This window comes from Setaria viridis, chromosome 8 (genome assembly GCF_005286985.2).
Source record: "Setaria viridis chromosome 8, Setaria_viridis_v4.0, whole genome shotgun sequence".
NCBI classification, from domain to species: Eukaryota; Viridiplantae; Streptophyta; class Magnoliopsida; order Poales; family Poaceae; genus Setaria; species Setaria viridis.
In genome coordinates this window covers 623,395-637,181 of record NC_048270.2, presented here as the reverse complement: position 1 = coordinate 637,181, position 13,787 = coordinate 623,395, and the positions used below count along the sequence as shown (strand labels likewise).

The 13,787-nt window shown below is 46.1% G+C and overlaps 2 protein-coding genes across 2 annotated transcripts; one reads left to right on the top strand and one right to left on the bottom strand.

The window, feature by feature from the left end:
• Positions 1-5,799: 5,799 nt before the first annotated feature.
• Positions 5,800-8,806, bottom strand: LOC117834033 (probable arabinosyltransferase ARAD1). Its single transcript, XM_034713647.2, has 2 exons — positions 7,806-8,806; positions 5,800-6,635 (listed from the first exon to the last, which is right to left on the bottom strand). Exons 1-2 carry the CDS (start codon positions 8,721-8,723, stop codon positions 6,123-6,125), a joined length of 1,431 nt encoding a protein of 476 aa, XP_034569538.1. The 5' UTR covers positions 8,724-8,806; the 3' UTR covers positions 5,800-6,122.
• A 2,374-nt stretch (positions 8,807-11,180) lies between these two features.
• Positions 11,181-13,320, top strand: LOC117833777 (gibberellin-regulated protein 5). Its single transcript, XM_034713378.2, has 4 exons — positions 11,181-12,223; positions 12,352-12,420; positions 12,528-12,567; positions 12,727-13,320. The coding sequence occupies exons 1-4, from the start codon at positions 12,152-12,154 to the stop codon at positions 12,906-12,908; spliced, it is 363 nt and encodes a 120-aa protein (XP_034569269.1). The 5' UTR covers positions 11,181-12,151; the 3' UTR covers positions 12,909-13,320.
• The last annotated feature ends 467 nt before the right edge of the window (positions 13,321-13,787 follow it).

Here is a 13,787-nt window from a genome sequence, read left to right as displayed (position 1 = left end):
TTGATTCATGTATTCTGAATCATTCCTCAAATTGTCTCCGCATTATCTCTTGTTTCTTGTTAAGATATATGTGCTGCTATCCATTTACATGTGAATTGACTGATTTCCATGATTCTTAAAGCTGGCGAGAAGGAAGGACTTTCCCAGATTTATTCTGTATGCTTTTAGTCTGGAACGTGAAAGTAAAGTAAGCAGGTCCATATTTCCCTCTTCGCGTAAGATACACGTTGCATTGGCTTAATTGCTTCTAGCATGATAATGGGCTTTATGAACGCAATATCCAATTTTCTGAAGCAAACATGTATTCACAGTCAACCTCTCAATTAATTGCTGATGAAATTCAAAAAAGAAAATGTAAATAGTTTGGTTCACCTTCTGTATCTTGGATTTGATCACCAGAGAGATTGAAACGATAGCTCCAGCTGTCCGGTGTATGTTAAAACCTGCATGGCAAAAGAACGGTGTTTGATCTGTTCACAATGTTCAGTAACAGCAAAACAGCGCTCCTCTTTTACAGTTACCTTGAAAATATGTTACAAAACAAGCAAGCTAGTGTAAGGAGATTATTAGCCTAGAGACAAGACAGATAACCCTTCCTGTTCATGTTATTCCTGTGTCATGTATTAAAGATTTACTGAGTTATTGATCACCATTTCTCCTTTAGCCAATCCTTGCCTGGTCATCTGGACTGCATCATCCTTTCGAGATGGATACGAACTCGAAGTGTTTAGCCACCACTTTGGATTCCATTGTTTCTTGCATAGTGCTTGCGCCTAGAACCTCGAGGAGGCCATCACACTCTCCATGCTCCAGCTCCGCTCCCTCCCCTTCTCGGCCTCCGGCGGCCACGGGGCGCGTTGGTGTGGAGGATGAAGATCTAAAGAATAAGAGTCTCATGTGGTACGCACGGCACAGTGGGTCCAGCAACCATTGTGCTCAATGACAGAAGAATGTGGTTTGATCCCACAATGTTCAGAAACATCAAAACTATGTCTCTCTTTCATAATTACATTGATTACACGTTACAAAAACAAACACACTTTGACTTGCCAGCATAGGCTTCAACTGTCCAGCAAATCCTAAGTTACACGCCTTTTCTAAGGCAAACCTGAATATTACAATCTACTACCTGTTTTGTGCAACCGAAAAAACCTGGGAACCTGTGTTAGTGAGATGTTGCGTTAGATATAAATTAGATTAGCCAACAGGGACAAGACAGACACACCCCCTTTCTGTTTATTTTCCTCTGTCAGATCTTGAAAATATACTAGATGTCCAGACCTATGCATCTTTAGCTGAATTGCTGGCACCCTTCTAGCCAGTCCTTGCCAGATCATCTGGACTGCATCATCCTTCTGGGATGGATTAATTGTACCATTTTGCATCTTATGGCAGGAGCAAGGGTTGAAGATTCACCTGTTTGTACAGTGTTGTTTCAACAGAAGGCAGACAAATCTGATATTAAGTTTTGCTGTCTGTTTGCATGGTCACCTTAGTATACCGTCTGCTGACGATTAGTGGCTTTCAAATCAGAACAAAGTCCCCTTCATCAAGCGCAAGATTGGCATGCAAGGGTTTGAAGAAAGGTCTTCTCTGGTGTCAGCCAGGAACACACTACAGCTGCCTTCTAGAATGAAGTTTTAGTTTAATAAATGGATTGCATTTGCTATCGTCTTGGACCTGCAAAACATAGGAGCCGTGGGCAAATTGTCCATATTCTCATTGAAATCTGTGCCTGCTGTATTTCTTACTCAGTGCCAAAGTGTGTTGGGAGCACTGCGCTCTTAACATGTTCGATGCAAACAAATTGCCTGCGTAACCTCTTCAAGACGCTGTATCTTTGAGTTTCGGAAGCAGACATACACTCACAAGTCACACCTCTCACTTAATTGCTAATGACATCAGGTGAATCCATTGAAATTCATAAAAAGAAAAGTAAAATGCAAATGATTTCGTTGACCTTATATATCCTATACCTCGTGACAAGAGAGATTGGAATGAGAGCCCAACATATTACCTTGATCTTCTCACAATGTTCAGTAACAGCAAAACTGTGCTCCACTTTTACAATCACCTTGAAAATATGTTACAAAACAAGCAAGCTAGTGTCAGTAGAATGATGTACTAGACTAGCCAAAAGACAAGACAGATAAAAGCCTTCCTCATGTTATTCCTGTGTCAGGTATTGAAGATCTATTGAGTTATTCACCGTTACTTCTTTAGCCAATCCTTGCCTGGTCATCTGGACTGTATCATCCTTTCGAGGTCGATAACAACTTGAAGTGTTTATCCACCTCTTTGGGCTTCTTAAGCATCCACGTCCATTGTTTCTTGCATAGTGCTTGCACATCTAATCATTCTGATCGACTAAATCTTCATGGCATAATCACCCTGAAGGAGGCCGCACGCCGGTTGCATCTCCCAGCTGCCGAGACGAATGAGGCGTCATCGGGGCATTCCCTTGGCATTGGATGCGGCGCTCACGGGGACGAGCGAGAAGACGGCGCCGGTGTCGACGGAATAGTATTTCCCGATCGCACATAGCACCTCCTCATCGTGGCTACATATCCACGTGCTCTTCTTCCTTTCCGCCGCTCCCATCCATGCTCCGCTCCTACGCCCCTTCTGCAGTTCTGCGCCTCCGATGGCGACGGGGCGCGTTGGTGCGGAGGCTGACGGAGCTCGACAATGTAAGGTTCCTGCGCCATGCACTGCTCTTTTTTTAGATAATGGAAACAAGGTTCCAGCCTCTACGCCATGCGCTGCTCTTTTGGTTCAGACTTGACAAACCACGTGCCGGAGATCTGGGGCACCGCGGTGGCCACCGCACTGTTCAGCCGCGCCACCATTTTATTTCTGGCCTTTCTGGAACTACGACATGCAGCTCCCCCGTGAACGGAGATAAATGTTACACACTTCTGGCATTCCATTTGGCTGATCAGGTAGGTTTGCTTTAACAGAATTTGCACTGGTTTGGTCCATTTGGACATGGCCTGCAATTTTAGCTAGTGAAATGATACGACTGGTAGTTGTTTTGCGGCAACCAATATTAAACTGTAAAATTAGTTACTTTATGATGGGAAGATTGCGTCTTCTGAAATGGTCACTGGACTGAATCTGTTAGAAGCCATTTTATGTGTCACTTTTTATATGTTGGGAAGCATCCTGCAACCTGAGTTTTGATTTCTCTCTCGTTTCATATTAGGACTGGGCTTCTGATCAGCCAAAAGGATGCAAAGATGCAGTACTGCTTGGCTCAATTATATGTTTCTTTTATGTCTGGGAGGAGGAGATTGTAAATCGCATCTTAGTCCAGTGTTCATTCAGCAACAATTATACCTGTCCTCCATCCTGTCGAATTACAATTAGGGTCACCTTTAGGAATAGGAAGCCGTGCTTGGCTTGAAGGTAAAGGATGATGAGGAAGCTTTTTTCTGTGTACTATAAATAACTTGCTTGTCGAAATAAAATTGTTGTAAGCATTTTTTTTGAGCTGTTTGGCTCCTCAAAATAAAAACAAGACTCCTAAAACCTTCGTATCCTGACTTCATATATTGTGACTTGTGAGGCATTCCACAAATTGTATGTTCATAATCTCAACCCAAGATCTTGTGTTGCTAACCATTTACATGCGAACCCAAGGATTCCCATGATTGTTAAAACTAGTGAGATCGAAATCAAGAACAAGGGCTCTTCCAGCTTTATGTTCTATGCTTAGAATAAATCATAAAACTGAAATCCGTAACTAGTTCCTTGTTTATACTCTTAGAAGAAGAATGTTGTACAGTTGTTGTTGCCATGATAATGCTAAGTGCATTCAATGTCCTTGGCTTACAAGGGATAGCTGGGGTTTGCAGAAGCAAACATCCTTTGAAATTCTAGTTGCTGAGTGCTGAGGTACAACAGCTACATCCTTTGAAATTTTAAAGAAGAAGAAAAAAGTCACAATGTTGAAAGATTGAACTGACAGACAAATTAAAATCAATAGCATTACAGAAGAATGGTCGGTAACAGTAAACCTATGCTTTTGCCTGGCCTGTATCCAATTGAATGGGACAAACGAAATCCTAAGCTATCAAGTAACGGATAACCTGAATGTTCATAGCTCGTACTTTACACTGTTTACTTCATTAGAGTCTACCTGTCTTTTGCAGCATGTGTTAGATTAGCATAGAGACAATAATGCAGAGAAATCCTTTCATGTTCGTAATCTTCCTATGACAGATCAGCGGGTTTCCTTTCTAGCCAATCCCTGGCTTGATCATCCTGAGTGCATCATCCTTCAGGGTTGGGTATTGATTCCCGAAGCATGTAGCCACTTCTTTGAGCCTCTTCCACATCAGTGTCCATTCTTTCTTCTGATCAGTCTCATGCTCATCTCTGGCTTGAGCACACTGATATATCTGATGGTGGCGGCGCGCCCGAGAAGGAGGTAGCGTCGTCAGGGCGGCTGTTCTTTCCCGACTAGCTGTCAAGCAAGGAGGGGCCGGCGTTGGAGGCCATGCTCTGCGGATTGGAAGGCGTCTCTTTGTCGATGCCGGCGGGGAAGGGGGAACTGGTGTCAGCGGGCTAACAGCGCGTGCAGGAGGCGGCGAAGAGAAATTTGATGGAGGCGACAAAGTCCCTGACTACGATGAGCAGCAGGAGCAGAAGGTTGCGGCCGCGGGGCGCCACGAACATCTCCCGCCGGCGAGCGCCAACGGCCGCCGAGCAACTATACAGATTACCCCCTCATCTGTATCGCGATTATTCCCCGCGATACAAATATTTACATAAAACCTCCATAAATTTTCAACTTGATCCTTCTTCTCCGCCAGCAATCCTCCTCCCCCTCCCTCTCCTGGCCGTCGTCGCCACCGACGGTGGCGTAATTGTATTTCCTGGTCGCACTTAGGCACTTGGCACCTCCTCGTGGCCATCAACTTCCTTTCCGCCGCTCTCATCCATGCTTCAGCTCCGGCGGCACGTGGATTCAGCAACCAGGTGGTAGAGCTCCGCCAATGCAGCGGCGGGATAGATGGGACACACCATTGCACTCCACCGTGGTTGAAGATCTCCGTCCCCCGCCGCCGTATGGGACTACGCCATGCATCTCAGCATCTCCCTTGATATTTGGATGTACGCTGAACCTGTTACTTGGGACTTGTGAAATGATTCAACTGGTAGATGTTTGGAAGATTGCGGCAATCCACAGGAATTAGTCACTGTGTCATCGGAAATTCAAAATGCTCGCTGAAATTAAGCTATATCTTCGGTTCTATATGTTGGAAACATTCTGCAAGTAGCATTTGCGTTCCTCTTATCAATTAAAGCTATGCGATATTGCTTGAGATCGATTATGTGCCTTTATATCACCTCTTAGTCCAATGTTCATATTGAGTAGACATCAGACAAATCGGTTTTCTATCGTCCTCGCTGTTGAATTGCACGGTCATCTTCGTAAGCTATATCTTGCTTGCAACCTAATTTGTTCTTATGAACCTAATTATAGGGGGGGTTTTTTGGCAGTGTGAACTGATATCACACATCTCATTGTCTAACCAAGGGTGCTACTTTCTCACATTGATAGTGATTCCATCTATTTGTTTGCAAGAATTTCTGAACCTTATTAACACCCCTGTTTCACAGTGTTATTTTTTAGAAGCGAAAGTGTGAAACCTCGTATTCACCAGCAACTTCACAAATAAACGCCGAGAAATTCAACAAATAGAGCTCTATCCTGGATTTCTTCATAATAGAGATTGAAATTATAGCACCACCATATGCTAGCCGCAACATGGCAATAGTGACTGAATAAGCTAGAGAGAATAAAATCCGCTCCATGAGTACATGACAGAAGGATGAGGTTTGATCCCCAAATGTTCAGAAACAGCAAAACTATGTCTCTCTTTCATGATTACATTGAATACACTTTACAAAAACAACAAGCCTTTCACCAGCCAGTATATGCTTCAACTGGACTAACAAATCCTAAGTTACACGTATTTTCTAAGGATAACCTGAATACTACAATATATCTGTTTTAAGCAACTGAGAAAACCTGTGAACCTGAGTCAATGAGATGTTGGTTAGATATAAATTAGATTACCCAACAGAGACAAGACAGAAACACCCCTTTCTATTTATTTTCCTCTGCCAGATCTTGAAAATCTACTAGATCTATGCACCTTCAGCTGAATTGCTGGAACCCTTCTAGCCAGTGCTTGCCAGATCATCTGGACTGCATCATCCTTCTGGGATGGATACTGATACTCAAAATGTTTATCCACCTCTTTGAGCCTATTCCACATCCTTGTCCATTGTTGCTTGCTTACACCACTAATCAGTCTCATCAGGTAACCCTTTTTAACAGCATCTGACGATCGGACAAAGATGGAGAACTTTGAATAATTCAATACATCCTCGTAAGGTAGCTCAATGTCATCACTGATGATAACAGGGACACAGTGGCTCACTATCGCATCAAACAGACGATTGGAAGAAGGGGTGTCCCCAGCAATGTTTAGGCAAAATTTTGATGAGTGCATTCCTTGGCTGGCTTTGCTGGCCCCATGGTCCTGGACACTTCCAAAGGAAAAATAAACATTCTTTTCGTCTTTGAGCATGTAATATAGCTCCTGTCGAATGCTCCCTCCCTGGGTATGGATGATGCAACACGTTAGCTTATGAAAGTCACCAATTGTCATTAAACTACGGTCACTGAAAACTGGTACCATGAAAGTTCTTAAATTCCATGAGGAAATCACAAATAGCTAGCAGCAATCGGAATAGGTTCACATTCTTTTTGTGGCACAAACAATTTTTTTCCATAGATACTTCATACTTGGCATATGTAGACCAAACTGGCTGTGGCTGGTATATTCCTGTACTAACATCATTTGTTTAAACCAAAGGATTGAAACAGGGGCAAATGCAAATCTTTTAGTCTTTTAATAGCTTGAGAAAACAAACATAAACCAGGAGCCGTGCCGACAAAGATGGAAGATCAAGAGAGCCTTGTGCCCTTGTGTAAACCTCACCAAAGATTATCAAATTACACAAACTTCATCCAGAGGTTCAAGAGTTCAAATAAGGTGCAGATTAATAAAGAAAGAGCCTGTATGCATAAGTCCAACCACCTTAATGATTTAATGGAAGATTTAAGATTCTGAAAAAAAAAGCAATGGAACCTATATCCATTTTTGTTCAGAAGAGACATTTGATTTATGGTGAGATAATAAGTTTACTTTACTAGTAATTACTACCAGCACAGACTAGACAAAAATTGTGGCACTTCGTAATAGTAATAACTCCTGCTATCATAACACGTCAATATTTGAACTCACAAATTACATCATGATTCATGAACTTTGAAGAAACAGAATAATTATGAAACTCTGACGAAAAAGAATCACAGTTTTGTAGATTTATCTGGTATAAACTAGCTACATGTGAATACCCCCTTTTAACAATCAGAGCCATGACCCCTACATCATGTAGTCATAAGCTAATTTCAGCCAGTTCCAAATTATGCTATTCTCACTGTACAGCTTGCTGGTTCCTAATGTGATTTATGTTTGACAAGTTTTGCTAGGAGAAAAAAGGAGTCTTTAGGACAAAAGACAAGCTTTTGCAACAGTACTGAACTACTAATAGTAGTAAAATGTTCAATTACTTGACAGCTTCATAATGATTACCTCATAGAATAGAACTAACAAAATTAATCACCAAAAATTGATAATATGTTATGACTGGCACCAAGTAGAAATGTAGTGTATAAGGTTGCTATGCACTGTGCCAGATTAGCAGAGAGCAAGCACCATTACCTCCTTCCTGTAAATGGCTCCTCGGAAGTACAACAATGTCGGCCGGTTATCAAACCCAGCCGAGTCATTGACGAACGTCTTGGCCATGTGCTTGTATGGCGCAATGACATCCTTCTCCAAGCTGGCCACCCTGGGGTGGTACCTCCCGAAGTCTGACAGCACAAAGACCGCCGGCGATAGCGGCCCCCGGGCGTGCAGCAAGCTGTTGGGGTGGTGCGCGACGATGACGTGGTCGGCGCCACCGTACCTCTTCCACTCCGGCCGCGCACTGAGGTACCTGACGAGCTTCTCCTGCAGTGCCTTGTCCCTGGCCACCTTCTCTGGCGGCACGGGCCTGGAGTGGCGGTTGTAGCTGAGGGAGGCGAAGAAGGGGACGAAGACGAGGTCGGCGTCGCGGGAGTCGGCGACCCGCACGGCGGGGCCGCAGGGAGCGGAGGACGAGGAGAGGAGGTCGAGCGTGAGCCAGTACTCGACGCTGTGCTGCTGGTTGAGCCCCCCGGGGTAGCGCGGCGGCGGCGTGGAGAGGTCCGGCCAGACGGAGTCGGGGGAGGGCGGGGACCAGCCGAGGAGGCCGAAGTGGAACTCGGGCGGCATGTCGTACATGAAGACCCTGACGGCAGCACCGCGCGGGTCGCATCCCGCGGCGCCGGCGTCCGAGCCGGAGGACGAGCCCGGGTCGTCAGGGTGGCCGTTCTCGTCAAGGAAAGAGAGTTCCTTGCGGGCGCCGGGGGTGGTGTTGGAGGAAGCGGTGGCGGTCACGGGGACAGCCGCGGCGGAGAAGGCGTGGGGCGGGACGGGGAGGCCGGTGTCGGCGGGGCGCCAGCGCGCGCCGGCGCAGGCGACGACGAAGATGGTGGAGGCGACGAGTACGGTGGCGGCGGCGAGCGGGAGGAGGAGGGTGCGGCCGCGGGGCGCCATGGAGGGGCGCGGGTCATCGCTGGGTTGGAGATGGAGGGGAAGGAGGGGGCATGGCGGATTCGATCTGATTCGGAAGTGGAGAGTCGCTGCAAGCAACTGCGACGGACGAAGCCTGGGAAAGGAAGAGCAAGGGCGGGCCGATGCTTGGTGCGTGTGGGCCGTAAGCACGATGGCCCAAGCATCCTCGTAAGAAAAAGATAATGGACGTGGTGGCGTCGAGGGCCTGGGCGCACTTGGAGATGCAGGGGGCGCTCTTGAACTTGCCGGCGGCGAGCTGGGCCCGGCAATTACTGCTTTCGTCTCAACCAAGCTCTTCGACATGGTCCAAGCGGGTGGATGGTTACATCGGATATTCGGACGCTAATTAGGAGGACTAAATATGAGTTAATTATAAAACTAACTGCAGAATCCCTAAACTAATTCGCGAGACAAATCTATTAAGCCTAATTAATCCATTATTAGCAAATGGTTACTGTAGCACCACATTCTCAAATCATGGACTAATTAGGCTTAATAGATTCGTCTCGTGAATTAGACTCCATCTGTGCAATTAGTTTCGTAATTAGACTATATTTAATACTCCTAGTTAGTATCCAAACATCCGATGTGACAGGTAAAGTTTAGGAGGGTGTATCCAAACACCCCCTACATCATGAAGCTGCACTTCTTGGGCAGTATAACCGGATATACCTCGATCATCGTCTTGGGGGCAGAGTCGACGACAGCCGTGAAGGTGATGATGGTAACCATGATCGTTAGCTTGCTTGCTACTTGTTAGGATGAATTATATTATCATTTATTACTACCACGTACATATAATCAGATGTCGTTAGCTTAGCTTGTCCGTTCACTCTGCTCTCTATCTTTTCTATTTGAGCAATGGTTGGAATGGATTCGGCTATTAATAGCATTTTTGGTTTTAGGAGTGATGTCCATAATAAGTCGACTACGACCGTGAACAATGTCCCGAGGTACCTGAGTTTCTTTAATGGCTTTGGATCATTGTATTTTAAAAAAATGGAAATCAAATAAAAAGAAATTTTTAAATCGGGTTTAGTTGCAAACGTAATTGGAATTTGCTGGTTTATTTAGTTGCAAGAGAGTTTAAAAACCGTTTTTCATGGCCAGCTCATAGGTGACTAGCTCTAACATCTGGCCTGCAAGCCGCGTGCACTCACTCAGGATCTACTTGGGGACGGCTTATTTTAAGTCGGTTTTTCATCTATTTTGACAGTCTTTTTGAAAAGCGAGATAAAAAAGAAGTGGAAGCCGTGCGAAGCCAGTTTTTGGTTTCGTTTTTGGTTTCACCGTACAGAAAAACCTTAATAATACCATTAATAATAAATATATAATATCATTGATAAAAATGAAATCAGCTCACATAAACTACAGTGCAAGTGTCGGATCGCGGACATCATTAATTATGGAATGAGAAACATACTATTAAAAATGTTATTATCAAAAGAAACTGTCGAAACATGCAGCTGCTAGGCTTGCCATTTAGGGTATTATTAGCGATGCACCATATAATTAATTAGTTTGGAGGCAGTAATTCTGTGAGGAATTTTTCGACGGCAACCCATGCATCGTAGACGCCATTGAGGCTGTCGACAACGGCGGTCTCGTTAGCCGAGCACGGCTTCTCCGGCGGCGGCGGGCAGGAGCACTTGCAGCGCGGAGGCTGCTTCCCATCGCCCTGGACGTAGGAATGGATGGCGCCGCGTATCTCCGCCAGGTTGACCGCCTTCTCCTCCGCCGAGTAGAGCTTGGCCACGAGCTCCCGCATGGCAGCTTGGCAGTCCGCGATGGGCGAGCTGAGCTTAGTCGCCGCGTCGGAACTCGTCAGCTTCAAGGCCACGTGTCCGGCCTCCTCCATCGTCTTGGCCAGCGCCGACAGCTCGTCGGCGCACTTTTGAGGCTCTTTCGTCAGCCCGCAGGACACGTGGAGGATGCCGCTGTCCGCGGACTTCTCCATCGGCTCTACCTTGGCTTTCTTCTCCTCATCGGTGAGTTGGCTGGACATACCGTGGATCAGGCCCACGATGGCGCGCATGGCGTGGGTGGCCTCCCCCAGCTTGTTCACGGCGGCGGCCTCGTCGGGCGAGCAAGGCCCCGGGCAGTTGCACTCGCAAGGGGCCCTCTCATATAAATCAAAGATGACCAGCGGGACGAGGTAGTTCTTCAGCTGGTAGAGCGCATCTCCGCCACCGCCCGCATCCGTGGCGGCGGTGGCCTTGGACGTGGTGGCGTCGAGGACCTTGGCGCACCTCGAGATGCAGGGGTCGCCCTTGAACTTGCCGGCGGCGAGCTGGGGCCCGGCAATCGCCGCTTTATTATCGGCCAAGCTCTTGGACAAGGCCGATAGCATGAGGCTGCACCTCTTGGGCATCAACGTCTTGCTGCAGGATGGATATACCTTGACGACCGGCTTGGAGGCCGTCGGCGCCGACGACACACGGGCAGAATCGACGACGGCCGTGAAGGTGATGACGGTGACGAGGAGGACACCGAGCAGCTGAGAGCGAGGTGATGCGAAAGAAGCCATGATCGCTTGCTTTTGCTTGCTAGATGAATCCGTACCGTGTATATATAGTAGTACACACACGGAAGTGCTCTACCGGTCGTCGGTCGATTTTCACGGATCGCCTCTGCTATCTCTGTTTCCTATTTAAACAATGGTTGGAATGGCGTGACGAACTGGTCAAATAGGAAGAGCAAACTCAAGTATTCTTATTTTTCTATTTTAAGATCCCAATCAAGTGCCGAGCAACACATGCGCGATCACTAGCATGCATAAGGTGGTTGTGAACGCAACGAGCTAGGAGGAAGCATTGCTATCAGCGACATGTGACAAGTTTTAAGATTCAAAATATGCATTTTGATAGTTTAGAAACCCAGATGAAATCCAAGAATAAGTTTGGGGCTTCAATATGCACTTTGAGAATTTATGGACCCAAATAATGTCTTGAGATAAGTTTGGGGACTAAAAATGCGTTCTGAGATTTTAAGGACCCGGACGAAACCCCGAGACAAGATGAGGGATATCTCCCATGCAGATGGGATTGTAGACTTACTTACTACATGTGGCGGTGCAGAGCAGGTTGCATGCAGATGCAGTGCAGAGAGAAACCAGAGAGATTACAACACCCTGCAGTCTCAAGTCCGAACTAGTCAGTCGTATGGTACCTGCTCTAATTTGGAGCCTGCCTTTGCCTGTCTACAACCAACTCCGATCCATCTGGCAAGGCAACCGAATCTAATCTATTCTTAGCTCGTGTGTAACAATCTACAGTATATATCATCATCGGATAGATCTCTTACCATGCATCTCTTCTAGTAGCTTATTCCCTTGTTCCTTCATCTCGATCGCTCAGGATCCGTCCGTCCAGTCCAGTGTCCAGTCCATCCAGTAGGCTCTCAGGATCGACATGGCCAAGGCCAAGGCACCGGCGTTGCTCATCTGCTTCCTCTTCCTGATCGCCCTCGCCTCCGCCGCCGAGGTATGAACTATGCACTAGCTGATGGATCCTTTCCTTTAATTTTGAGGATTTTCCGATCCTTCTGTGTAGCTATCATTCACGATCGGCTTCGATATGTTTACACATGATGCCCGTTGTCGATCTGAAAGATCATCGGCAGTAATGGTGTCGCTGGTGAAGACCTGAACAGCAAAGGTGACGACGTCGACAACCACAAGGTAACCCATGCATCTTTACCATCACAGCAGAGAAACAATGGAATACCTAGTACGTATATAGACAGATGGGCTTTAACTGTGTCATGGCGTGTGTTGTGTGTGTGCAGGGCAACAACAAGGATGGCAAGGGCAATCTCAAGCCTTCTCGTAAGTCATGCATGCATAGCTTCTCTTGTTTTTAGTTTCCGATCTACTCCTCCAGTCGATAGTTCAGTATTTTGTTGCTTGCTGTAAATATATAGTCAAACATCTTTGTTTGGATTGGTGTGTGAATTATAATGAAAGCCTGCTGACTGATCGATGCAGAGTGCGGTGGGGAGTGCAGGCGGAGATGCTCCAAGACGCACCACAAGAAGCCGTGCCTCTTCTTCTGCAACAAGTGCTGCGCCAAGTGCCTCTGCGTGCCCCCCGGCACCTACGGCAACAAGGACACCTGCCCCTGCTACAACAACTGGAAGACCAAGAGAGGAGGCACCAAGTGCCCTTAAACCTAGCTTAGATATAGCTGGTGCTGCAGGATGGAATTCCCTCTTTCCGGGCCTGCCTCTTCTAGTCTAGGAATAAAAAAAACTTTTTTGTTAGTTAGTGTGGGAGGATTTGAGCCATCACTTGGTGGGCTTCGAATAGGTTTGGGCCTATGTGATTCTGTCTGTTGTCAGAAAATGGCTAGCTAGTCTGATGATGGATGACCAAGCAGAGAGCAGCTTAGACTGAATGAGACGTCTGTCTTTCTTAGTCCTTGCCTGCTACTAGAGTGCTAGTCTCTGACTCCGTGTTTACTCGCTTAATCTTCCCAGGCACGAGGTTGCTTAATCATCAGTGATATGTTTGTTTTATGTCTGGGAGGAGGAGATTGTAAATCGCATCTTAGTCCAGTGTTAATTCAGCAACAATTATACCTTTCCTCCATCCTGTCGAATTACAATTAAGGTCACCTTTAGGAATGGGAAGCCGTGCTTGGCTTGAAGGTAAAGGATGATGAGGAAGCTTTTCTCTGTGTACTATAAATAACTTGCTTGTCGAAATAAAATTGTTGTAAGCATTTCTTTTGAGCTGTTTGGCTCCTCAAAATAAAAACAAGACTCCTGAAACCTTCGTATCCTGACTTCATATATTGTGACTTGTGAGGCATTCCTCAAATTGTATGCTCATAATCTCAACCCAAGGTCTTGTGTTGCTAAACAATTACATGCGAACCCAAGGATTCCCATGATTGTTCCAACTAGTGAGATCGAAACCAAGAACCAAGGGCTCTTCCATATTTATGTTCTATGCTTAGAATAAATCATAAAACTGAAATCCGTAACTAGTTCCTTGTTTATACTCTTAGAAGAAGAATGTTGTACAATTGTTGTTGCCATGATAAT